The sequence below is a fragment of the Pecten maximus genome, chromosome 3 (assembly GCF_902652985.1).
Source record: "Pecten maximus chromosome 3, xPecMax1.1, whole genome shotgun sequence".
Lineage (NCBI taxonomy): Eukaryota > Metazoa > Mollusca > Bivalvia > Pectinida > Pectinidae > Pecten > Pecten maximus.
This window is the reverse complement of record NC_047017.1, coordinates 5,099,483-5,125,983: the sequence shown is the minus strand read 5'-3', so window position 1 is coordinate 5,125,983 and position 26,501 is coordinate 5,099,483. Positions and strand designations below refer to the sequence as shown.

The following is a 26,501-nucleotide window of genomic DNA, read 5'->3' as shown; positions in this document are numbered from 1 at the left end:
TTGATATTTTTATTTGATGTTGTTGATTGATGGTGTTTCTACTTACCAGTTGTTGACTTGTAATATTGTTAGTCCGGTATCTTGAGCTAACTGTTTCTTTTGTTCCTCTGATGGGTATGGATGCTGTAAACAAAAACAAAAAACATGAATACAGCTTTAAAGTACCATGAACAAAACAGTATTCACCTGTAAACACCAAATAATTCTCTCTCAATCATACAGGAAAGTATTCGGTAGGAACTAAGTCTGATGCCGAGGTTCTGTAATTCAGTGGACAGTTTTGTAGAGTTACTTGATTTCAAATATCTATAAATGATTAATTTAGAAAATTTCACTACCGCACATATTATTACACCGTCACAAAATTAAGTGTGGTGAATATTATAACACTATCATGAAATCTAGTGTTGTGAATATTACACTGTCATGAAATACAATGTTATGAAAATTGGCCGAGACGTACTGTCCATATAGGCAGATATGAAGAGCATGAAAATAGCACGAGCATTATGGAATACCTAAATCACATTTTCACATTAATGCTCTAATACAACCACTAAACTATATTTGTTTTAAAGAGATTCATGTGTAAATTCCTCTTACTAGGGGTGTTACAGATTTTATGAAGTTCTAGTATACAATTTACTGCTCGCCCAAATAGACTATGGATTTGTATTTCTTTGGCAATGACAAAACAGCAGAAAAAAATCGTAACAAGAACATAAAAGCTATTGCATGTTGTCATGGCGATCAGTGCTTCCGCTGTCAAGACGAAGCTATGTCTCGACAGACACCGAATGTTGAGGCTTTCAGCAAATTTGATAGGCCTCTTATCTGTCCGGTTAGCCTTACAGTTAAGAATATTGAATTAAATGCTCCTGTTTCGATAGTTATTGGTAAATGACTATGTTCAGGAGCTTTTTCGACCTCATAATTCAATAAAGTGCCGAATAAAATGTGCAGAATACTAAAAAACATTTTATGTAAATTTTGGTCAGGTCTATTGGAAATTGATTGTATTAATTTTGAAGTCAATTGGACATAAAATTGGAAGGAAATATATATCTATACGAGATAAGTGTATTTGTCTGAGATGTAATGGTCGCAGGTATCAGCCTGAACGTTGTAGCACGCTTCGAGCCAAGTGCGCCAGAACTCTCGGTGAGTGAGCACCCATACATGACCTCTGACCCTTTGTTTTCCCCACAGGGACATTTGCTATGCAAAACATGTCAATCCAATTTCAATCAAAGTAAAATAGATATTGTACCAAATTGCACCCCTCCTCAGGGACCACTCGAATCTAGGAGAAAACTGCATTAACCCACCCAAACTGGACGACCGTTTTAAATGAATGATAATTAGAAGGGACCTTTGTCCATGTTTGAATCAAACTCCCATTTGCGTGGATCAATATACTCCAACAAGTGCTGATCCACAGGTTAGAAGGGTCTCCAAACCCCATCATTGTTTTGGCCATTTATTGATTTCAATTTCATCACAATAAACAATGTACTCCAACTATCCATCATAACATTGTCGCCACATCTTTTTCGGATCCCCTGCTGATCCTCCGCAAACAAACCCCAATAACGGCTCTCAAATTGCCCAAACACTTGCGTAACTGTACTCCATTCACACAAGTGGTCTATAATATGTTTGGGCTTTATTTATCCACTACCTATCACATTTTTTCCATATCTTCAAAAAAAAAATTTGATCAATTCAAGTGCTGCAAAACAGTCTTTTGAAACTTGAGTATAATTTTTTGTATGTCAGCTTTTTAAACCTATGATTTCCAAAACACTCAACTATTTCTCTGAGCTAGATAAAATAAATCAGGTTTATTCATACAGAGATTTATTTTCATTGAAATGAAATTTTATAATTTAATGCATATTCAGATTTGATTTTTAACATCTCATTTTGAAAAATATGGAATATTACATACATCTGTACTATCTATAAGGACAAGATAATCAGTAAATCAAAATTGTAGAAAATATTTAGAAAACTTTGTAGAAAAGTTCTGGTTTTAAACAATTCTATTGTCTTTTTTACTACATTATTGAACTTAAAAAGCAAAACTAATGGATTTGATGCCATTTAATTTCTATGATCAATTTTGATGTAAATAAACTATTATTTCCCAAAAAATACCGGTTATTAAAGAGTTAATGAGGGGGCTATGTTACAGACACTGTCCTGGTCGACGTCTGTAATAACCGCACATGTCTGGTCCATCAATTCGACCAATCACATGGTAGGCAAAGTTTTTCTCCAACCCCGACACCACACTTAGACCGTAACCTTTTTTCCGAAAAGGAATAGTCAAAATGTCAACTTGATCAATTGATCTTAAAAAGTTTGAGGAATCTCTGTCTAATTACGGTCAATCACTAAATGCTATAACATAAGGGAAGCCATTTTGGTGGCGGAACAGTCATTTTGTCAGCTTTTCATGCTGATTTCGGCCGCAATAGGTGGTGAAGAATGGTAATAATAGGCACAACTGTCAGACTTTTTTGTGGTAATGATGACAGTATCACAAGACCCCTGATTTTCCTGTCCAGTGTGACGCTGATTTACATCCCGAATCACACAGACCTCCACTTTAGGCGGTCACATGATCGCACAAATGGCGGTGTGCACAAGCCGAGTTGAGAAACACGAGAATAACAGCGTAAAACATCCTCGGAATAACAAATAACGGCCAAGTCGTTCTGGCAAAGACGGGGTCACAATGATGATTTTAAATCTCTGTGGAAATTTAAATGTCCTATCAGACCTTTATTATTACCTCTGGGTCAAGGTGTATTAAAGATCATTAATAGTTTGATGATAGCAGAAATTACAACACAGATTTTGTAAAGTAACTAAATATGACGGTTGTTTTTTGTTTTTCATCAGACGGCAGACATTTAAAATCCTCATTGAAAATTTTGTTTTTATATTCGATATTAACTGAATATTTAACTTCTTAATGTGTCAATAATCTTGTTACTACTTGGTAATTTGCGTTTTAACAGAAACCGTATATATTTACAAAGTAAACAAGCTGTTTGAATGTCAGATTATAGGGTGAAATCTTTTAAACAAATATTACTGGCAGGAACTGGAGTGGTCATCAATACCTAATTTGTCACTGTCGAGTGGTCATTCACTGGGTTGGACAAAGCAGCTGGACATGAACTGACCATCGGACAAAGCCCCAGGTATGGGGTGGTGGCCTTCAATGGCTAGAGATACTGGTCACACTCATATGGCCGACTGTGTCCATTGCCCCAAATGACCGCCTCTATTCAAGTGTCATCTTCAAATAATTCCTACATAGTTCACAGATGGGGTAGCCCTTGTGATTAAACTCGTCCAAATGATCAACCGTTGCTTGGATTTTACGATAATCTAATAATGATTTTGGACACATTATGAAGTTCCAACGGTTCAGAGTTACGATAATATCAATTGTCCAAATATCTCATTAAATCTTCTGTGAAATGAATCCCCAAATGTCATAAAATTCTCATGTAATCCGGAATTAGAAATACGATTTCTGTATATAACATTCGGAGGAAAAATAATTGTAACACATCCCTGAACCTATCGTACACACTATCAACTAAAATTGGAAAAAAAAAAAAAAAATTTGAAGGAGATAAAATCTGTTCCTAAATTAGACTTTGTTTAGAACAAGAAAAAGAAGATATCAGCGATGTTTACAATGAGTTTCATTATCAAAACAGTCACTTGTATCTGTTTGTATCTAGTAGAAATCTAGATTAGGATCCCAGGAAGATATTTCGATATGACCCCTTCTTTTCAGTGTCCAAACACTTCAATAAATCCCTTTGCCCTTTATTTTTTTATTCCTTTAAACAGAAATCAGATAGGATTTATTGAGAGAGTGATAACGGGGAAAGCGAGATTGGATGATAGGCTTTATAATAACATGTCGGTGTCGTCTGCATTGTCGTCGCGTTAGAACCTCTCTGCAGGATGGACGTCTGCTCAGGACACCTAGTCGCTGGTATCGTGAGCTTCATTAATGAAGGAATTAGCCTTCAGTAACCAGCCCCCTTCTCCTAGACACGCTATCCTCGACCCTCGCCATTATATCGTGAGAAACAATGAAAGAAATACGTAAACAACCTAAGGGTTACTGCTCTAAAAATAATTTGACAAATGACACTATTTTGCCATAATCTGGGTCATAAAAATAAATGATATTTTCGGAGATTTTATGAACTGCTAGAAAATACTTACATCTGAACCAAATGCAACTGCCTTGAAAATTTTGTACTTTTAAATAAAACGTTTTCACATACATGCTTTTTAAACCAAATCTATAGAATTCAACATTTTTAAAACACCTACAATAAAGTCTAAATTTACCTATAAACCAAAGACAGCCGACATAAAAATTTTGGTACTTTCAAACAAAAGGTTTTCACATATATGCTTTTAAAACTATATCTGAAGAATTAAACCTTTTTAAAATACCTACAATAAAGTCTAAATTTGCATTCAAATGAAAATACTTAAGTATTTTATATCTTTATTTTCTAATTTCAACTTTTTGAACTTTTAGATAACAGAGCTTTTAATAAGTTGTTGAGAAGGAAAACTAAATTGTTGTAGTTGCTTTTTTAACTTTGACCAGTCAGTAGAGATGCAAATAGCCTGCATGCTATTACCAGCTATGTCTTCATTTTATGGTTTTATTATTTCCAAAATTATACAGACAATTTTAATGGGGGTTTTTTCTACCATAAAAGCGATCGGTTATTGACAAAAAATTAATTTCCAAATTTCTACGTTTGTTTCATTATTTCTACAAGGTGTCAAATATTCATAAAATTTCAACAACAAAATGTTAATTGTTTTTTTCTCAAAAGGACCGGCTTGCCGATGAGGGTGTGACTGACAGCGAGGCGATGTCAGTTACGACCGTTTACCGATGGACGTAACATGTTCTAAACAATATAAATCAAAACTAGAAACAATTATGACCGCTATGGGGGGAGATGTTATGCGTAACTGTGAGCTTCGACGTGATTGGTTGGAGTATACCTATTGTTCGCATGTGTGACTTCTCATTAACCTTTGTCCATCCCATTTGTCGGGGATGAAATCTCGCACCTTATGAGGTGGAAAATCAGCTGCTTCCTTCAAATGTTCGCCCTAGTATTTTTGTATGCATCAACGCCCATTGTTGGCTTTTCTAAATGACTGCAGTATCTAAGCATGGAGATATGGAAAGCAAAGTTTGTGCTTGATGTTGTCGGGCCGTTACAATAAAGGAATACACGAACTGCTTTCCCAAGTGAGTTTTGTCCCTTAGTTCTCTTCAGTTCCGAGGTCGACCCGTTAACCCTCTTCAAGACCCTATCAGTGCTGTTGCCCAATCCCGGTAATACCGTCCGGGATGGCTGCTAGCCGCTCTCAGCGGAAGATGACATATTCTTTATATGCTAATCATGTCGTTCTAGTAGCAGATTCATTTCACAGATAATGCTCTTCTATCTCGAGATACAAAATAAATATTTCATATTTCATATTCTCTCTGCGGCCAATATGAAATCCTTGATGATAGGGGATTTAGCTGTGATATTGTGATATAGTAGGGGCCGGCCAAACTGCGTGGATACGCATTGACATATCAACTACTTGTTAAAAAGGGGATTACACAAGGAATACACCGATATGGAAACAAATTACATCAAAATTTCCATCCCTCATCCGCGGACTCGGAGCATTCATCATTTTCTGACATTTTTCATTATAAAAGTCTTGGTTGGCAATCTGCAGTAATTATAGAGCAATACTATCACTCAACAGAACCTATCTTCCACAGAGCCATTTCCCCTTTTTATTATAATTTTTTAATTCATAATTCAGTGTAAATATGTTTATAAATAAATCTGGAAGATTGCTACGGAACGCAAAGCAAATTATGGGATCTTGTCCATTTTGCAGCGGTCATCGACATATCGTTGACATATCCTTGTTTTTATCTCCCTATCGGCTAAACTTGGACAAATTGCTCCTGATTTTCATAAAGCTCTTGATTCTTAAATAATGACTTTCTACTAATATTTAAAAGATATTGTCATAGTTGGGCTGTAAATATTTTCCGATTTGATTTTGTTTTTAACAATTCTTGCACTTTTATCTTCTTCAACACAAATGCCTGCTAAACCTTATGGACTTCAATATTATTTTTTCTTTCACTGTAATCGTCAATAAAAATGAATAATTCAGCTTCGACACTTTTTATACACTTACCGTTAAATGTTGAAATAACCATGCTCGCATGATATTTGTTGCTACTTTTGGAAATATTCCCCTTTTTTTCTGTCGTTTTGAGTTTGATCGGTCTCCGTCAGCATCCTCGTCAGCAGTTCCCTCCCCTGATCCTACGCTATTATCCAACCCGTCACCTGAAAAACATAAGACAATTAAGAAATAAGTTATTGACCAAATAGACTTCCAAGAACATCAGCTATCCTAGTGTTAGCCTAGAATATCAGCTGTAAGTAATTTTTATAATATTTTTACAATTCCATTTCAAATAGTATGCAAATCGGTTTAATCGAAAATGAAATTGACACTTTTCAAACAAAAAACTTATTACACTTAAAGAAATCTTAATTGAAAAATGCTACTAGCATGATGATCCTTAAGAGTTCTATTGAAACTGCATTTAAATTCTCTGTACAGTTTTAAGTTGCCATTTCATTCCTTGCAAACCTTGCATAAAGCAGTGTGTATATATGTATATAAATGTGTTTTGTATTATCATACATCTGAAAGGAATCCAGTAAATCTGTCAATCTATAAACAGAACACAATTTCCTGAAACTTTCTGTAAAAGTCTGACATAGCTACAAATAAATTTGAGGGGGAAAAAACATGTAAGATATTCATGTAGGCCTAGATTTGACTTTAAATTGATTTGTATGAATACAGACACGAAAAATTAATTTTATTTCAAATGATTTTGCAGAAAAATTGTCTGCATAGATTGCTGGAGAAGCTAACAGTGCTACGTTAACGGATAAAAGCCAAGGTTACCGATGACACAAAACTCAACTGTACCAGATTTCTTCACCTGACGCTCCAGTTAAAATGAGGCTAGTTCTTTTTTAGTGTGTGCGGTTGTTGTAACGAGATAAAACACTTTTCTCTTCATCCTATGCACATCTGTACAATTTGTTCTAATGATCTACATGTGATTCGATATGTATGTATATATACAGGTCCAAATTCATTCCAGATCCAACCATTTCTTTTTACGATAGATTTGCAATTTTTGTATAAATGAATGCATGGATGTAATTTTCACATGCTAATAAAATTTTGTTTTATCCCGATTTCAATTTAATTTGTGAAGGTCTTATTTCAGCAAGTTGCAGTGTGTCGAAAATACATTATCACCGAAGGACTTTGTAGGTGTAGATCTCTCAAGACTGTATATCAAGCCTGTCATTAACTCTGATCAGAACGACATTTAATTCCACGATTTAACAATTAAACTAACACCTTATTCCTACTTCCCAACCAAGAAATTTGTCGGGAGAATAGAGTCTCAGCTACGCCTATGCTAACAATGGTGTCGAGCTTGACTGGGGTTTCTCGCCCTATCTGATCTAGTTCCCTAAGGGCTTTACCTGGCTCCTACGTGTATGGGGGTATGTTTTGAAATTCCGGAGAGCCCTGTGGTATAAATTACGAGGAGAAGACACTCGATACATCCCATAATAATACCTTATAGTCGCCAAATCACTACTGATCGATGATCAATGATTCCGTGACCCATGAAATAACGGGTGTCGTTACCAGTCACCTGAACTCTTCTTGTTACAACACGTTTGCAGAGAGAAAAAAAACATAAAATTCTTGAATGAAATACCGTCTGGTAACCAACCTGGATATTCAATTCAAATTAAATTCCCGTCAATCTCCATTTGTGATTTATATTTACAATTGAAAAAGCATTCTGAAAAGAAGTTAAAAACAAATAATGTATCCATTCAGATTTTGCTTGCCTGCTGTGAATGGGTATAACAGCAGGGCTAGCTCTACCACAAAACTCATGTAAATAAACACGTTATCAAATCTGTATAGTGAAACTAATCGTAAATAGATTTTTGAGCAAAAAAAAAAGCCCTGACGGCTTTTAAGTGCAGATGTAAGGTAGTGAAAGTAAAACCGTATTTTTTGAAGTCTGCGAGTTCAGATGTTTGTGTCCATGCACCAAAACAGGGTTCAAACCTGTGCCCTCTGATGTTCCTGCCAACAGTACAACACTATGATGTAATTTAGAAGCAAGTTATTTTGATAAAAGTTGACTGGATCGTAACTCTGACCCTGCAGTCTCTCACTGAGGTGATGAACAACTTGAGTCGTGCTTGGATGCACTTCAGGGACTCGATGCTATGGTGATTGCAGTTGAAGAGCGAAAAGGTTATCAAATTAAATTCAGCAAAACTCACAAATTCGATTCACACGATAATACCGTATGACTATAGGAAATCCTCAGCTCTGTGCTATAACACCAGCAAAAGGCTGTTGAAATGCAAAAGTATTATTCCGAGGAAAAGCTCAAGCCTACATCCTCAGCCTATGATATTACCGGAGGTTCCCCTTTCCTCCCCAATTACGCCAGGAGTGGCGAACCCACCTCTACAGAAGCGACCATTATAGACGCACAACTTCTATTTGCTGCTTTAGGATAATGACATTTCTGAAAGGAACGACTAGAGTACATTTCACAAATTTCATGACACTAATGCCAAAATTTTCTGATTCAATAACAATATTTCCCACATCAAGCCTCCAATTTAATTACCTTGGCTACCGAGCTATGAATGATCACAAATTAATAGGAATTCGTTCCCAATCAAAGACAAATTGGATGAAAGACTTCATTGGGTCCCCTCTCAAATTTTCCCTGTAATCCAATAAAAAGGGAAAGAATCTTACCCAAAATCCTGTAAAAGTGTTGAATGGCAAAAATAGAAAATGGCACAGCTGAAATCATATTACAATCGGCTACCATTTTAAAAGAGGGTTATCTCAGGATACATAGACCAGCGTTTCTATCCAGACCTATTCCCCTGAAAGTTTTGTTTCCGAAATTAATATCATTAGATACTTTCAAACCAAATCATCAGTTATCTATATGGACTGAAGGCAGGAAAATATTCAATCAGCCCATTTCTCGTCAGTGATTTATTAAATATATACCAACCATAATAACAGCTTGTGCCAAGGCCTCACAGCATTCCAGTTTGAACAGACATACACACACAAATAATAAAAAAAAAAAACCCACACAATTTCACTTTCCGAGGGTCTGTCCGACTGACTCTGGTTGTGTCCCAGTCGCAGACAACAGGGTCTTCCGTATTCATAGGTTTGAAAATCTTCTTGGTTAAATAATTACAACAGAGGACGATTTAAATGGAAAGATAGAGAATGCGTTTAAGCAGAAAATATGTAGGCTTGATTAAAAGTTGGTGGCCTCTAACTAAAACTCGGGATCGTCAATGTGGGAGCTCCATGATTTCACGGAGATAAAAATTGTTATCGTGGGTATGTAATTTCTTTAAGCAGGGAAATATGGCCGATTGTCAGAAATGATTTCCTAGTCCATCCATCAAAACTTGTCAGAGTGATATCACAGCCCCATACCGATCTACAGGAGTTCAGACTGCAGATCCGTTCACTACTCAAAACCTATTAGTAAATTTGTTCTCTCTCGAACACCACTACCTTCGAAACACATCAACAAATTCTCATCAATAGAATATCAAACTACTCCGGACACATGCACATCTGAAACAGTTATGATTATAATGATTTGTGCTTCAAAATTAAAAAAAAAAAAAACGAAACATGAAATACGATATCCTCTTGGCACTTTTCAACTGAAATTACTTCCATTGACATTTTCAAAGCCCCATTAATTTGTAGAAAGTACTTGTAATGACATATGTATTTTAAACCTGTGACAGGTGTTCTAATTGCAAGAGTTTAAACTTCCCCCCCCCCCCTCCATATATCTTTTTAAATTCAAATTAATGATGAATGTTGGAATAAACCTCATTAAGAAAGATCCAATAAAATTATCACAAAAGTTACATAATGCGACAAATTCCAACAAGATTCATAGGAATAATACAAACACTTTTTTATCAGAGAATTTGTTTTAACCATTTCAGTTACAATTTAAAGTGGCAAAAAAGCACAAATTAAATTTCAAGAAATCGTTTATAATGCAATAATTAAACATGATGTAGGCAAAATACAAACCCAGCATTTTTCCAAGAATTTTTCGTGACATTGCAGTAGAGTTAGAATCCATGCCAGCCCACATGCGAGTATATTTAGTCCACTGAGGCAGTGGTTATGCAGATGTTACACAAATCACTGGACAGAGGTATAATGAGCGCTGTTTAGGGTATACAGAGGTTTTGTGAGCTGGTCAGCCCCAGGGTAGCTGGTGACAGTTGAACAAGATGAGTGACCGGTCTATCTCCTGTCAATAACAGGCCTTATCCATAGCACAATGCCTTGAATAGGATGGGTAGTGTCTCCGAGCACTAAATACTACACCCTCGGGATAACATCGCCACTTACTATTTTATAACAAATGACATGTCATACTGCTCTACTGTCAACACTCATAAAAAATTTTCTAGCCCCGGCCTTATGCATTATTACATATGAATTACATACGCTACACAGTAGCCTTTATATTTCATATCTCCCACTTAATTGTTCGGGAGATTCATAATTCTCCCTCAGCTTGTCACCACCACCTGACAGGTCCCCACTGACAAATTAATTGCCTTCATTTTAAACTCTATAACATACCAGCTCCTACCGGCCCTGTTTGTATAAATTTATACACCACAGCTATTAATTATCTTACAAACCATTTCCTTTATTTTTTCTTACTGTATATATGTAAAATCTTTGTGTATATGCTTTCATATATACATATAACTGTAGATTAAATCCAAGAAATGTATTTTCTTTATTTTAATGTGTAAATAAATAAATAACTCCAGAAACTGCATTTGCATAAAAATCTACACTTTTGTTTTCATCATACTTATTTATATATTTTTTTTTTCTTTTCCAACCTTAATTTGAAAAAGCTTGTAAACATTTCAGAATTGATTGTATATTTATTTGTGTCAGACACAATCCGCTAACTTGTCAAAACATCAAGTCCTATTGTACAAGTCTACCATCATATGTCATACTTTACAAGCAATCCGATTATAATACAATTTAATCAATTCAAGCTCAACAGGATGTTATTTTCCCAGATCAGGATTTTTTTTTATCTATAGAAGAATGTATCTGTCATATTTCATAATAATAACAAAAATTGATGAATATTCAAATTTGTTTACAATAATCAATATCCGTTTTACAATTGAATGTGTCATAGTGTATTGATCACGTTTTTTTTAAATAAACAAAAAACAAACAAGTAACAATCAATTTTAATTGTGAAAATGTGTTGATTTATTGTACGTTTAGATCTATATAAAAGATATATTTTATCTTTAAAAACTTATGTCATTCAAAATTTCCACCAGCTTTAAAGGAATATTAATATCGTCTGATAAACCTTTGACATTAGCACACTGCGTGCTTAATAAAATAAATAAACATATTTGTGTGACCTAAATTTAGCTAGGATTTTGTAGTTCTCCATGAGCCTAACTCTGATAATACACGCCATAGTCCCTTATCAGAGAAACTTTTGGTTGCCAGGATCAGACTCACCCGGCAAAATTCTAAACAAATACAGACTAAATCTTAAAACTCAAGTGAAACTAGGACACTTCGCTTAACAGGTAGGGAACAATATTGACAAGTAAAAAGGTAAAAATGTAAGAGGCATCCTGCCCGAGATATCATATATATATATATATATATATACCTGGTGCGAGATTTTTTATCTAGTTCTCTGAACCCACAAGGAAGTAAACTAAAAATATCAGAAAAGACTTTAACTGATGAAATATTTAAAAAAATATCAAAAGTTTTAGATTCTATTCACAAAGGATTGATTTATGAGAATTCAACATGAAAGAATTTCTATTGTATGAATTTAATGCTAATAAAAATATATAGAACATATCTAAATATTATGGATGAGTTTAAAAAAAATAATAACATATATGAATATTATTGATGAGTTTTAAAATATATATATATATATTTGTAGCCAACACTTTAAAATGTTTCTTGTATAAAGTTTGGATACAATAGATTATAAAGCCTATAGTTTCTATCTGGGTCCTGTAATAAGTATAAATCGTCACTTCTGATACAGTCTGTCGACAGTCTGTTGTCTGAATCATTATATACATATATATATGTGTGTGTGTGATATATATAAATGATCAATTTAAATTTAAGCTGGAAAGGAATCGTCCCTAACAATACAATGGAAAAAATAACTTTTTAATGTGTATGTATAACATTGCATCGTATGGGGATGCTCGTAAATCAAACTAGAAATGAATGTCATAATTCACACAGTTCCTGAAATGAACAAGGCCCATTGATTTGCGTCAATCACGCGATGGACGGGACAGCTCTCTCCAGTTTCTGCCCACCATAGGTTGCTAAGATGGAATCAATACAGGCAGTAGCTCTTTCACCAGGAAATCACCATACTTGAAAAATATGGACGAAAAACTGGAGTGCAATTCAATTCACTTCCAAGCTGTTCAGCTAGACCTATCGGTATGGCAACATGATCAGGGGAGGCAGAGAAAGCATCATAAAGATAAAACCATTCTATTGAATTACCGGCAGCTGGAGATATACAAATTAAATAACAAAAAGAATGTTATATAATTGTGAAGATATGATGATGTCAGATCCTCTATGGCTGCTAGCTTGGATTATCTCCCCTGTCTCACAGGTTTGCTATAGCCGGTGATGAATCACCAGCTTACTGTTCCTTCCCCGACAATAAAACACACTGTTTTCTTCCCCCCAGAGGTGTTTGACGATTTCCTGTGTAGATGGTGTTTTTACAGTAAATACTACCCGTAATTCTGTCCCCGTGGTTGTCCTGGGTGGGTCCGAATCGCCAGGGCGATCTTCCCCAGCCATCCCCACCCATGCTGTGTCCTATCTTCTACCGGTGTCTGCTTAAAATACTATTTAACCCCTATCTCTGTGTTCCTGCTGTTAAAGAAACACATCTATCAGGGTGTAAAAATTAAACAAGAAAATGGAACAACATTGCAGTACTTATTTTTCGATAGGTAATGGTAATTTGATAGCCGCTGTGAAAAAATCGCATGTCTGGTTGTCTACGATATAGGGCTGAGAAATCCTGTCAATTTTCAGGGCTCTGTTACAGGGAAGGTGGCTTAATGTCAGCTTTCAATTATTCTACGTTTCCAAGGGTTATTTATGTGACTTAGGAAATAATGACAAAATCTACCTCATAAATTCATTATTCTTTACTGGGAAAACATTCTTTCAGCTGAAGGTGTTTCCCTTACCATTGAATTTTTTGTTGTTAAAATTTTTTCAAATCTTTTTTTTTTTTTAATGTAGTTTATTGTTTATTCAGACATTCTTCCTTTATTTTATTTATAAAGAATCCAGGATATCAGACAGTAAGATATGCAAACAATGAATAAAGTAAACAAAATCACACTTCAATTTCTGTCAGAAAAAATAAAATAGTGTAATTATTCTTTCAAAAATTTAAATAGGTAGTAATCCAATCCATCAAGATATCCCTTACACCTCCAACATTTCCCAGTCTCTGAAAAGGGGATTTTGGCTAAGTAAAATTAACACACAGCAGGTTCGGAGGTCAACATCCATTTAAGGTTATGATTGGCCTTTTTTGAGGCAGGGTGGAGCTTGTAACGATACTTCCAAAATTACGAATGACCTTCTAACCCTCATGTTGAATTGTAAGTCATAGTTAGCATTGATTCAGTGTAAATACTGGTTGTGGTCGGCCATCAATCTTCTGTACACTAGGCTACAGGTAACACAGATGTAAACCAAAGACCAGTGTCAAGCCACACACAAACATACACAGACACACAAATACAGCCAATTAAATTATTCCACTTTTCTACACAATTCTCACAAGTGAACAGATTTATAATATATCTCCACGGAAGTCTCGTTTGTAAACTTGGAGCTTTGAATGTATATACTCAACACTCTATCGGTCGACTCTAAATAAACTTTTCTTCTAAAGGTACTTGGAAAATGTATAAATTTTACAATTCATCTTTAGACAACAATAGAAAAAATATCCTGTTATCTGTAAAATATTTTCATATATTGCAATGCGTTTCAAAACAAATTTAGTTCCAATTCATCTACAAACAAAATTAAGATTCCAAACACTTTTTTTGGGGTTGAACACAGGTCAGCTACAATTTGCCTGCAAAACCTGTGAAATTTCAACTTGTCGTTACAATGGTCTCCCAGCTTGGGAAATCACAGCTCAATGTATGTATTTCAGTTTCCGTACCATTCCGACTAATTAAATACGAAAAACATAAAGGTTTGTGCTATTCCTGGCTTTGACATTTTAACAAGTCTTAATCTAATTGCAAACATGATCGTTAATTAGAGTTCAAAGGTCGTACAAATACTCATCTGTACTCCGGACCTATTTCACCAGTTCAAAAATTGATACGCATCACCTTCTTACCAGCTGAAAATTACCACACCAGCTTTATTTAATCAGGAAAATTTTCTTCCATTACCTTTCACTAATATCCTTATCAAGTTGGAATAAAAATCTGCCTGCTGCAAAAATTCTTGGAATTAGTCAATTCCAAGGAAACCCAATGAACAGAGAATGTTCTACCACCAGAATCACATGGGTTTCATTAAAAGCTTGAAAACAAATTATCTCAATTTCATTGGAGCATGAGCCCCTTTACAACAGCCAACAACTCTTATCTTCACTTCTGGTCAAGTTTCGCTGACCATGGGCTAGGTCAAGCCAGGGACACAACACTAATGGTCATTAGGCAATTTCTACCCCTTCAAAGATGTGGTCAGCCACCAGCCCTTTGGGACTAGCCGACCTACCAAAACATCGTTATCTTGAAATTGTACACTAGACATTTCTAGACTATACTGTCTAAAACAACACTGGCCTATCAATGGTCAAAATTCCGACACAAATGTCTGCCATATTATACTCTGTATTTCATTCTACGAGAGTAGCTATACAGACAGGGTACAGAAATATGGGGTATGGAGTGGGATTAATTTTCAGTATGTGAACTATGGGGGTAGGCTGACATCTCCAAGTGGAGACTGGACACGTTTAATGTCTTTCCCGGTGATGGAACATGTTTCCAATTAAAATCACCTAATGATCTCTCTTTGGGCAGATTGAAAAGCCATACCCATATATTAATCAGGGCTGCCAGCAAATATATCCCTGATTGGATGGACTTGTGGCGGTCATCGGTCAGATGGCAGGGCGGCAGTGGTCAGTAGCGGTCAGCAGTGATCATCCTAAGGACAGATCCCTAATTCAGAATTTAGACCAACAATATATCCAATCAACATGGATGTTAATTATTTTTGACCCCTATACTGGTCAGCAATATTAATACCAGTAATTGATACAGGTAGTGGATACTGACACTACAATACACTGACCACTGTCCACTAATTCCTCCAAACTGGTCAGTTTATACACAGACAGCAAAACACTTTGATTGTGTCTAAACAAACAGCATTAGTAAATATACCCACAGCCCTTATCTGAGAAATCCAGAGGCCTGTAGCATATAATTAAAGCTAATTAATCTCGATAAAAGTATATATTATCATGGGATTACCATCCTTAATATTTCAACCAGATACAATGCTGTAATTACTCTTGACTGATTAAAGATTCCACATTGATTTTTTATCAAAATACATTTTGCAGGTTTAATATTCCAATTTAAAATTTTCATTGAGGATCAATGAATTATTCTTGCTAGGGGCATGCATCTTTAATAAATTAAAACACATATATCATAATTCAAACTTTTTATCTTTTGTTCAAAGTTTAATATACTATAACTCAATCCTTTTATTATGATCGATCAAATAAATTTTGCATCTAACAAAGATAGTATCTTTTAATATATATTTATGCAAACATTTCATTTATGATCAAATACATTTTCATATTTAATAATTTTTATTCAAAATTAGTTTACCTTCTTCATCAAGCAACTGTTTTTAAAAGGTGACTGGCATCTTTAAAATCCATAATTAAAGATTTTCATATTTCAATGATAAAAGTACATTACATTATCCACCAGAAGATGCCAGCATTTTTATTATTTCAATTCAACCACAAAATTTGTTTGACAGCCGATGAAGTGCACTGTGTTTTGAAGTGGGGACTTAATATAAACAGTTCTAGGTATAATGTCACCTGTATACATACTGACATATTACCTTACATATATTTCCTGAAATCAACCCCCTTCCACCTTTGTACACTCAACATCATTAAAAGTCATATATAAATTCGGTTAAATACATTTAAAACTGGAGTAAATAACTGCTATAAAATTTCCCGATTTTTTAAGATAAAACTGTAATGAATGAACCATTACCCGAGTATCTGTCCCTTTTATTTATAGATTGCTGTTAATGGTTTAATGGGGGAAATATGGTACAGGACGCTGCCTTCCATAAACAAAAGCTTGGTATTTGAGTTTTGATAAACATTCAAAATATACATTTTTTTAAAATTCAACAGCTTGCATAAAATTTTGCTTGCTGTTATTAATATTTTATAAGTTGTGTTTTTTCTATTGAATTATTTTCAGCGAATGATATCTACAATGAAGACTCAGAATTCAATTATTTTTTCAATAAAACGAAAAAACAAGAACTTGTCTATTCATAAAATTTAATATTGTCAGCAAATGTAGACAGTTTTACTAATGTTTTTTTTTGAAAACAAAATATCTTCCCATTATCACTTCTAACTTTTGCTTTCTTGGGATATCATTTTGATAATTTAAAATATTGTGCCGGCTAGGATTTGTACAGACAGTTGGTATATAAATTCAATCTCTCAGTCTCTGCGGCTTTCTCTTTTACAAAACATATTTGTGCTGTGTTTTAATTCATAGTGGGAACCCTATAATTTGTGTACATTACACTGTATACATAAACGTTTTTTTCTTCCGGCTGTGCAAATTTGTAAATTTCGTTCTGGTTGTGGTCCTGCGTCTAGAGTTTATATAATAAAATACCCCGTAATTTTTATCATTTCAATATGATTACATGTAATTTGCCCCAATGTACACATGCTTGGCCCAGTGTCGCTAAATCACCAGTATCTAATCACTGGCTCATCTAATCATTACTCTAAATCCTGTCCACATATATCTGTTATTAAACCTGATTGTACAATTAATTTTCCGTACTTTATTTCCCGATATTAACAAATAATTATTATTCCGGAATAAGAATAATGTGTTTTTATTAACCGCGCCCTAAAAACCCAACATTTAATACTCGTATCCGATCGTCTACTAAAAGTTACATTTTAGCAACGTTTCTAAACACTTCACAACATTCTTATATAAATCAATCCTCTCTTAAAGGGTGTCTTTTCAAGAATTTTTTAAATGCAATTAAATGTGTCTTTTCAAGAATTTTTTAAATGCAATTAAATATTTCAAGAGTTTGTGAATAATCTTTGCTGACTTTAAGAAATGTTTGCATCGCATTTAAAGTGTAAGATTTCAGAAAATTAGCTATGTGCATATTTAAGTGTCAAGTATATCCGTATTTTCTAGCCAAGAAGAGTTCGGACACAATACAACCATTATTGTATACATGTCACAATGTACATATGACCAGGAACCTCATCTTTCATACAGAACACAAACTTTTATCTTTATATGGCAATTTCAATGCTATCTTCTGCACATGGACATGATAGTTCCCCTTAATACCGATTTAATTTCGCTACTTCACGTGAAACTTTTAATACCACAAATCCGTTTTTTATGACGTTCAAATTGTGCAAGTGGAAATACAGACTTCACAAAACTCCCCTAACTGGCTTTAAAATGTGTCGGACGTCAGAATAGGGACAAACGATTTAACTTACCCAAGCACAGGAATTAGGTTTTCAAATATTTGCCATTTGTCAATGGCCGGTTTAGCATCAAAGTTCACAGGTTAAAAACTATCCTCGTTACTTTCTGATTTACCAACAAATGGGGAAGCGATATAAAAATGTCATAGGGACAAGCTCTCCTAGACTATACAACACCAGTTAAATATCTGTATAGGGGCCCTGACACTACAAATTTATTGTGTACTAACATCGAGGGGGGGGGGGGAAGGGAAGTGGCGCTCATTTCCATACCGCAGGACAAAATGTAGACAGATTTAGGTTTAATGTTAACCCTTTAACACTTTTGTGAATATCCTGTTTCGAATACTTTGTACAAATCAAATCATTTCACTACCACATCCAGCATTAACTGTGACTTTACAGTTCAATTAAGGCCTGGGGAGGGGGTTGCTGCAGGCAGGGGCTGGGGGGCTGGGGCTGGGGGGCGGGGGGCAGGGGGGCAGGGGGGCAGGGGCAGGGCTGGGCAGGGTATTATGGGGTAGAGGATTATAATATCTAGTGTGTGAAGGAGGGGGCTGTGGGTGGTAGAGGAGGAGTTGTGCGAGTGTGTGAGGGAAGGAGATTGTGTGAGAGGGGTAATTTTGCTTGTGTGTGTCGGACAGTTGTGTGTGTCAGAGAGGAAGTTGTGTGTGTATATTTAAATCTAGACTTGTCTATTTTCACCTCAGAATTTGCCATTACAATGATTTACTGCATCGTCATTTGTATTCATCCAAACTGTCATGTTGTCATAACTTCTACTCAATACCAATAAACTTGTTTGCCTTCCATCATTTATAACATACATACAACACACGCCCCTTAAAATCCTTTTCTCCCTTCCCCGGGTGGTAATTTACTGTTGCCCCTCCCCTCTGCACCTCCCCTGAATCCCTCCCCTACAAACAAACCCCGAGTCGGTGATGAACCGATATTAAAAGTTAACTTGTATACAAATGTGTTTAGCTAACACAACAATTTGTTTGTAAAGGCCAAATATTATTGCAAAGACATTCAATTCAGTCAGCTTACACGGACATAAATGTTTTAATGGGGTTTGCCCGATCCTTTCCACACACAAGGCAGCCATGTTTACTCAGAGCAGAACAGGGACCCAGATTAACTGCCTCGGTGCCCATTTAATCGGTGGAATGAACAGATTTGAAATCAAACAAAACGGTTTCATTGGAGGTGATCCTTATAATATCCTTCCTATTTGTATGTTTACACACCAAACACGGGCTATTTAACTGATCCTACGTTTGGGCCCTCCCTCCAAATCCCTCCAGAAAGCGAACGGACAGCATCTCTACCATGGTCACAAATGGTGGCCACAAATACTACAAAACGTTTCCTGCCAAGCATGTCAAAAAAATGATAAGCCGCCTGATTTGTGTGTATAGAGGCACTGCACTGCATTTGTTATACATTGAAGAGGGAAAAAAAAGAGGATTTGAGTCCCATTGTGCACTAATATTGACAGAAATACATTTCTTTCTCCGATCTCCCGATATGAAACCAAATCACCCACAGGTGTGAATAGAGCGTATAAAGTCTGAAATGGACATTTTCCTAATTAATTATTTCTTGTATCAGATTAATGATTCTTTCTAATTAATCAAATCATGCTAATAGGGGCAATGGATAAAAAAAAAAGTGTCTTCGAATGTTGATGAATTTCTAACACCATACTGACAGAAATTAGTTTCAAAGTACAAGAAAATTGGCTAAATTTGTGAAACGTGTGTGACGGGTGTTAGTGGTGAAAACACTGACTATTGGGATCAGTAACTCGACTCAACAACTACGACTAAGGGAGACTAGCTGATAGTGTAATTCACCACCTGATAAGGTCCTGCATGGAACACACTTCACAAAGGGCAAGCACAGACAAAAATCGATAATAAAATACTGGGGTACCGGCCTGGTTCGACTTCTACCATTGCCGAGTGCCTGACCAAAATCACGCTGTTTATCATACGGACAACCGTGGTCCACCGACACTACCGAGTCAACCCGATTTGGTGTAGTTGCTGGGAAGATCTGTATTCATTGTTTGTAAAAATTTAAACTCTTATCACTGAAAATAAGGTGTATGTGCTGGGTCAGCGGGTGTCTGGTCTAGTGTGTGCGGTATTGACTCACCCCAGCCCAACACACATGGACAAATAACGCTATCACCCTAATCACTTTCCTCCAGTCAAGATGGAGCAACGCACACTTCACCTGGCCGAATACATTCCTAAATCTGTCAACCAGGCACAATATACTAAGCTCCGACATCATTGCTCAACAGATTTCTAACATTTAAAAAGATACTTAAACATTTATTGGTTGTATTTTGAAATTACCATAAGTCAATATTATCACTAGAAACAAAAATAACATGTTGATTTATAATTTAAAAAAAAAATTATTTAACAAAATTAAAAAAAAAGAAGAAATTCTCAGCATAGCATTAAGCTGACTGAAATTGTATACATACCTTTAGTTAAATCTTAAGGCTTTTTTTTCTGTATATATTAGGAACAATTTACTCTGACATTTTTATACCTGTGCATGGCTATAATGATTTGGTTCAGCTAGGCCGAGAATACCTCTTACTAAAAACCTTTTTATTGCACCATTACTCTAAAACCCAGCACTTTTCAAAATGATCGTACATATGTAAATTTAAATAGTGTTGAAAAAATCAAAGGCCTAATGTAATTTATGGTTGTGCACAATATTACGGTTTAGTTGTGTATAAAATGTTTAAAATTGCGTTATTGATCTAACACGGGTACGTATAGTAATCGAGTAACGCGTGTTGAAATAAATGACGAAGGATTGAAATGGGTTTGATATAATCGACCATATTTATATCTCAAAAACATCGAGGAGAGGAGAACAGATTTTGCTCCGTGACCCTAAAGCCTGTTTTGGCTGGCAAGCGCGTCCATTTTCGTTGTTCCTATATAGACTTGATTGATCCGTAGGGATGACATATATTATCCGGCCGGATCAAACTCGCAGGCAATAATCCCACATAAACCGAAGAAAAGCGCAACAAAGAGTTGAGACAACTCTAAAATGCTCATTTTGACAGGTCGAATTTGAGACTAACTTAAAGTGCTATTACCACGATTAGTTTTAGGACAGGCCAGCTCAGAGGTGAACTCTGGGAAGGTAGCGGTACCCATACCAGGGCCACTAGGGAATACCCTGTACATACACTTCACACAAACCAGGATTACTATAGGGGGACCTGCAAGTTTCAACTGGACTCTCCGAAGGAGGGTGATTAAATGATAGAATAGCTTTGATGACGAAGACACATCAATTGAAGAGCGAATTGATTCCGAAATTGATACCAGATTTACAGTTGAAACAATATAATGGTGTTCTGGCTCCTTGTTATCCGATGCCAGTAGGTAGTTCTGGGATGTGATATTCCGTTATTTTAAGCAGGTTCTATTGTAGGGAGAGTGTCGGTTATTTTAAGCAGATCCTTTTCTAGAGAGGGTGAAAAGGTGAGTAAAAAGTAAAATGGCAATTCCTGTCCTCTTACAAGTCCAACAATTTCCGAAATTTTGGGATGGGGTGTAAGAGGTTTTTTGATTATTCCATCGAGCCTACCCTCTACCTGGGAGGCATTGAAACATACATTAAACACTTAATATCCTGACAATAGAACAGAAAATCTCTTGTAGAATTCTTTTTAACTTATAAAGAATGTAACGATATTGTGTGAAAAAAAAAAATGTTTTGAGAATGTTCCGTCAGTGAATGAAATGGCGACAAATGGACTAACCAATGAATAAAGGCATTCAATATCGAGAATGATAGGTCACAATATAGTAGAATGCAGTTCAAGGACAAATTAAATATGTGCAATCAAATTCACTTTACGTTAGGCTGGAGGTGCCACAGATACCCCTAGTTAACGCGTGCGGAAGACCGCCCTCCCCAGACACCAGTGCTGCCATCTACCCGTCCAACCCCCTACCTGGCCTGCGTGTTTGTTTTGTATATTTTTTTTCGTGGCTGTACGGAGCACGAGATCAGATAAGGTACACTTTGCAGATGATTTCACTTGGACAATCGCCTGTAACAGAATCATGGTCGGAGAGGATAGGCTATGTCACCAGACCTGAGAGGGCCAATTTATGAACCTATTCAAATTTCCATTCTTTATCTACACAAGTAGAACTGGATATGAAGGGGACTTCTGGGCCTTTATCAACGACCCGACGTCCTAATAGCACTTCTGTGAAAATACCAATTTAATAGGCAATCATTACCGATTTTCTTAAATAACTCCGGGGTGTCAGTGTACTGTGTGTTTGTATATACAATACCAGCAATCAAAACGCACATGTGCCCTGGCCAAACCTACGCCACAAATTATCAATCTCAATGGATCCAATAGAGCTATATGCAGTTAAATAAAGCGGGGCGCTAGTCTTGGTCCACGCCGTTCCCCCTCCTACGTACCCATACTTGTATTGAACATTTTCTGATAGCACGCCAAGAAATCATTATACTGTATATCCAATCTGCTTGTCTTATTAAATAGCACATTTACTTTTGTCTAGCTTGCAGTCTCATTATTGCCATTCTTCTGCTAACTTCCCTTTCTTAATGCGGTCCCGCGGCTTTACATTTCCGCCTGCCTATTTCGATCTTTATAGATTTTGCATTTACACACAATCGTGAATCGGTTTTAATCTGCGGAGGACACAGTTAAGCATAAGGAGCCGAGGAACAATCCTGGGGTAGCCACTCACGCAGAAAACATTCAGTCCAATACAATCAAATGAAGTAACTAGACCGCCGAAACCATTAATGTTTCTAGCTGGATCCATGGAAAAAAGCCATGCAAGGAAAAATATCACAAAAGACGAGCCCAATCACTGGAAAAATTAGCTTCTACATGGCTATTTATACTAAGCATTGTTGCTGGTGCTGGCTGCAAGGGCACATGTTATGTACGAAACAAAGTTACTACTTGTGAATGGCCGACCATTCTTCGTCAATAAGCTGGGAATGTCATCACATCAAAAGGAGGCTGTCTGTCCCACCAGTACCCCTGATTGTATCCAACGGCCACAAAGAAACCGTTCTTACAAACCAGAAAATTGACTGGAGCACAACAGTAATGGAACTCTCTAGACCCTGACAATGCCTTCCTCCCTCATTATCATGGTAATTTTCCGGAGAGAAAAAAAGGACAACACATTTTCTGACACAACACCGTTGTTAACTTGTGTTAATTCCATCTCTCCAGGTTTAACACCGAAACCATCTGTATAAACACTTCATACGGTAATCATCTCTTCACCCTCAAATCAATTTCATATACGATTGCAAGAAAAAATATTCAGATTGTATCATTTCGTTTAGTAATTAATTGTAAATACGCCCTAGAAAATTAAAAGGAAGTTTCCTTGTACTCTCCAATCCAAAGTTACAAATAATATTATACTTTCATATCTAAAGTCACCAATAGTGTTCTCTTCAATCCACAAACATTATACTCTCCAATCCAAAGTTACAATTATACTCTCCAATCCAAAGTTACAATTATACTTTCCAATCCAAAATTACTAAAATGAAAACTCAAACAGAGGTTCTCTTCAACATTTGAAAAGCAGACACAAAAAGACTTAATTTTCCTAACCAAAAACAATCAAAATTTGTGGAAGAAATTTTTGCAGAAAGAAAATGGCAATCAGAAATGATACAAGATTTTAAACTTCAAAAGTAAGATCTAGGTCCTAAAATAACTGTCGTTAGAAAGTGATAGGGGGACATGATATCTTGACACGCCTGTCCGCCTGTCGGGTATATCAGGGAAGTAAACAGCATCTACTAATTAATCACTAGCGGAATTTAAATCCTCGTCATGGAATTTAAAGGCCTGTCCCGTTTCTGTAAAAGTAGCATCTGCATGACACTAGGCTAATTGATGCCGGCCCTTCTTCCCCTTCACTGCCCTCGCACAGTAACATACAGTTTGTGGCATTCTGAACACTTCTAGTTTTTACATTATCAATTTACAAACTTCCTACTCCATCAAACGATATTAAATCACATTGGTTGGCTACGCATTTTTCATCCCTGCGAACATGAAAGGTATGTGCTAGAGAGAAAGCATACACACTGCTGTAACCGAAGGATAAACTTGTGGAGAGAGAGAGAGATGGGGGGGGGGGGGGGGGGGGGGGGGGGGGGATCCTGCTGTATATTTACTTCATAGCACCTGTCAGACCAGACCAGGCTAGGAGAAGAAAATGGATGTAAAAAACACCTCGTCAGGATGTATATATATACTGGTAAAGTACATGTTGAAAGTGTGTGTACGACCCCAAACTTCACCAGGCCACGATACAGGTGATACAGTTCTTGTCGTCTGCCAGTCTAACGGGCTAACACCTGTTCCATTAAACAAATTCAATCAGCAGAAAATTCCACCAAGAAAAGTTACCAATTACAACATTATCTAATATGTTCAAATTTGAATTCAAGAAGTATATATAACAAGATCTTATTTCCACTTTTGAAATTGACAACTGTTTAAAATTATTGAAATTCTCCTGGAATTACCAAAAGATTAACTGACCAGTACAAACTACATACTCCAGGATGACCAATGTCCAGCCTACAAAACCTGGACAATGATGTGCCCAATACATTAACTGACCAGTACAAACTACATACTCCAGGATGACCAATGTCCAGCTTACAAAACCTGGACAATGATGTGCCCAAAACATTAACTGACCAATACAAACTAAATACTCCAGGATGACCAATGTCCAGCCTTCAAAACCTGGACAATGATGTGCCCAGATTCCTCCTGAAATGGTCTAATGGTTTCCAGCCCACAAAATAGCATTGATCATATGGACCAAGACAAAACAGGAGAGTTAAGAAAATGTTGCCATGGTAGCAATTTCATGTTAAAGAGTTGGTGTATCTCTGCCCCATCCAAACCTCTCCCCCCTCCCTCCCCACTAATTTACCTTGTGAATGCATACTTAGCAGACAGACTTACTTTTTCCACATGATCTAGATTCCATCAGTTTTCCATTTCATTTGCTAAAAGCTGTTAGGAGTGTGGTGTAGAGTTTCAGGGGAGGGCTAGGGGCAATGATAACTGGAAGGCTATTCCATTCCCCACTGGTGAGATCCAAATTCATTCTCGGTACAAAAAATAACTCAAAATTGGCTCGGAAAATATTTCCTCCAGCACTTTTTCTTACTTTCTCCTCTACGATTAAACATCTGTATCGTATTTGTCAAAACGAGCCGAAAAAGTTACAAGAATTGACTGCCCGTACTTAAAACAGCCCTTGGGGGTCAACGAGGGGATATCACAGACGGAGGTCAATGGCTGTTATTGTTGTGGTTTGTACCCAAATATTAGGAGGTATAAATGTTCGTACAGGTGTTTTCGTTTGTTTTTTGGTCAAGTTATGTGTTGTATATTTAAAATTAAATTGTTCAGCATTGCAAGCGATTATAACTACACTTGCATGGCAAAGCAATGGCATAAATGAACTACAGTCATTTATATCTATGAATGAAAAGGAAGACAAAGTCGAATGATTTATCAACCTATTATTGCGAGATGTTTTGTTGCAGTTTTCTATCAAACATCTACCCCTGTATTTTCCTAGGTATGAAGGTGACTTTCTGTCATGACGAGACATTTGTGCGATGAAACGACGAGAGGGTTGTATGACGATGCATTTACTTACCTATTTCACTATTATTGTCTGCATGTTGTGAAGAATTCGTATTTGACTGACTAGTGGTGATGGGTGTGTCTCCCGAACGCGAGGATTGGGTGTCGTCTTGCTGGCTAAAGTTCAAACATTGAGAGGGCGGCCTCTGCAAAAAGAAAAGAAAAACAGGAATTAGTTACCAGATTCCAAGTTATTTGTTGAAGTAAAAATAAAACATTCAAACCGCACCCTGTCTAGAATCAGAAAAGTGCTACTCATTGTAAAATCAGTACAGTTGTGTTATTTTTTACCCCGTTAAAGTCGTTTTGACAATCACCAAAATTATATTTTTATTGTTTAATCTGCCGATGAGGAAACAAGACAGATTTTCTCTATTAGACAATGGCTGGACAAAGAAGAAAAATACAGAACAAACATTTAATTTGATGCGATGACTGGCATACCATTCACTACTGCATATTACAAGTTACTGTGATTGGCACAGCAAGGACAATGTTATCGCAGATTTGATATTAATCTTTAATCTCCCTTGCCTCTATTTACAATTAACTGGGTCACCCTAAGCCGTCTGACTAAGAATTGTGGGTTGT

General features: G+C 36.2%; 1 protein-coding gene across 3 annotated transcripts in view; it reads right to left on the bottom strand.

Moving 5' to 3' along the window:
• Window positions 1-26,501, bottom strand: part of LOC117323006 (homeobox protein Meis1-like) — a 91,682-nt gene that overhangs the window by 26,210 nt on the left and 38,971 nt on the right. For all 3 annotated transcript variants that reach the window (XM_033877989.1, XM_033877986.1, XM_033877987.1), the window contains 3 exons: window positions 25,924-26,056; window positions 6,286-6,440; window positions 47-123 (listed from right to left, as the gene is read on the bottom strand). In XM_033877989.1, the coding sequence (XP_033733880.1) occupies window positions 47-123; window positions 6,286-6,440; window positions 25,924-26,056 (365 nt within the window). The remainder of the gene's footprint in view (window positions 1-46; window positions 124-6,285; window positions 6,441-25,923; window positions 26,057-26,501) is intronic.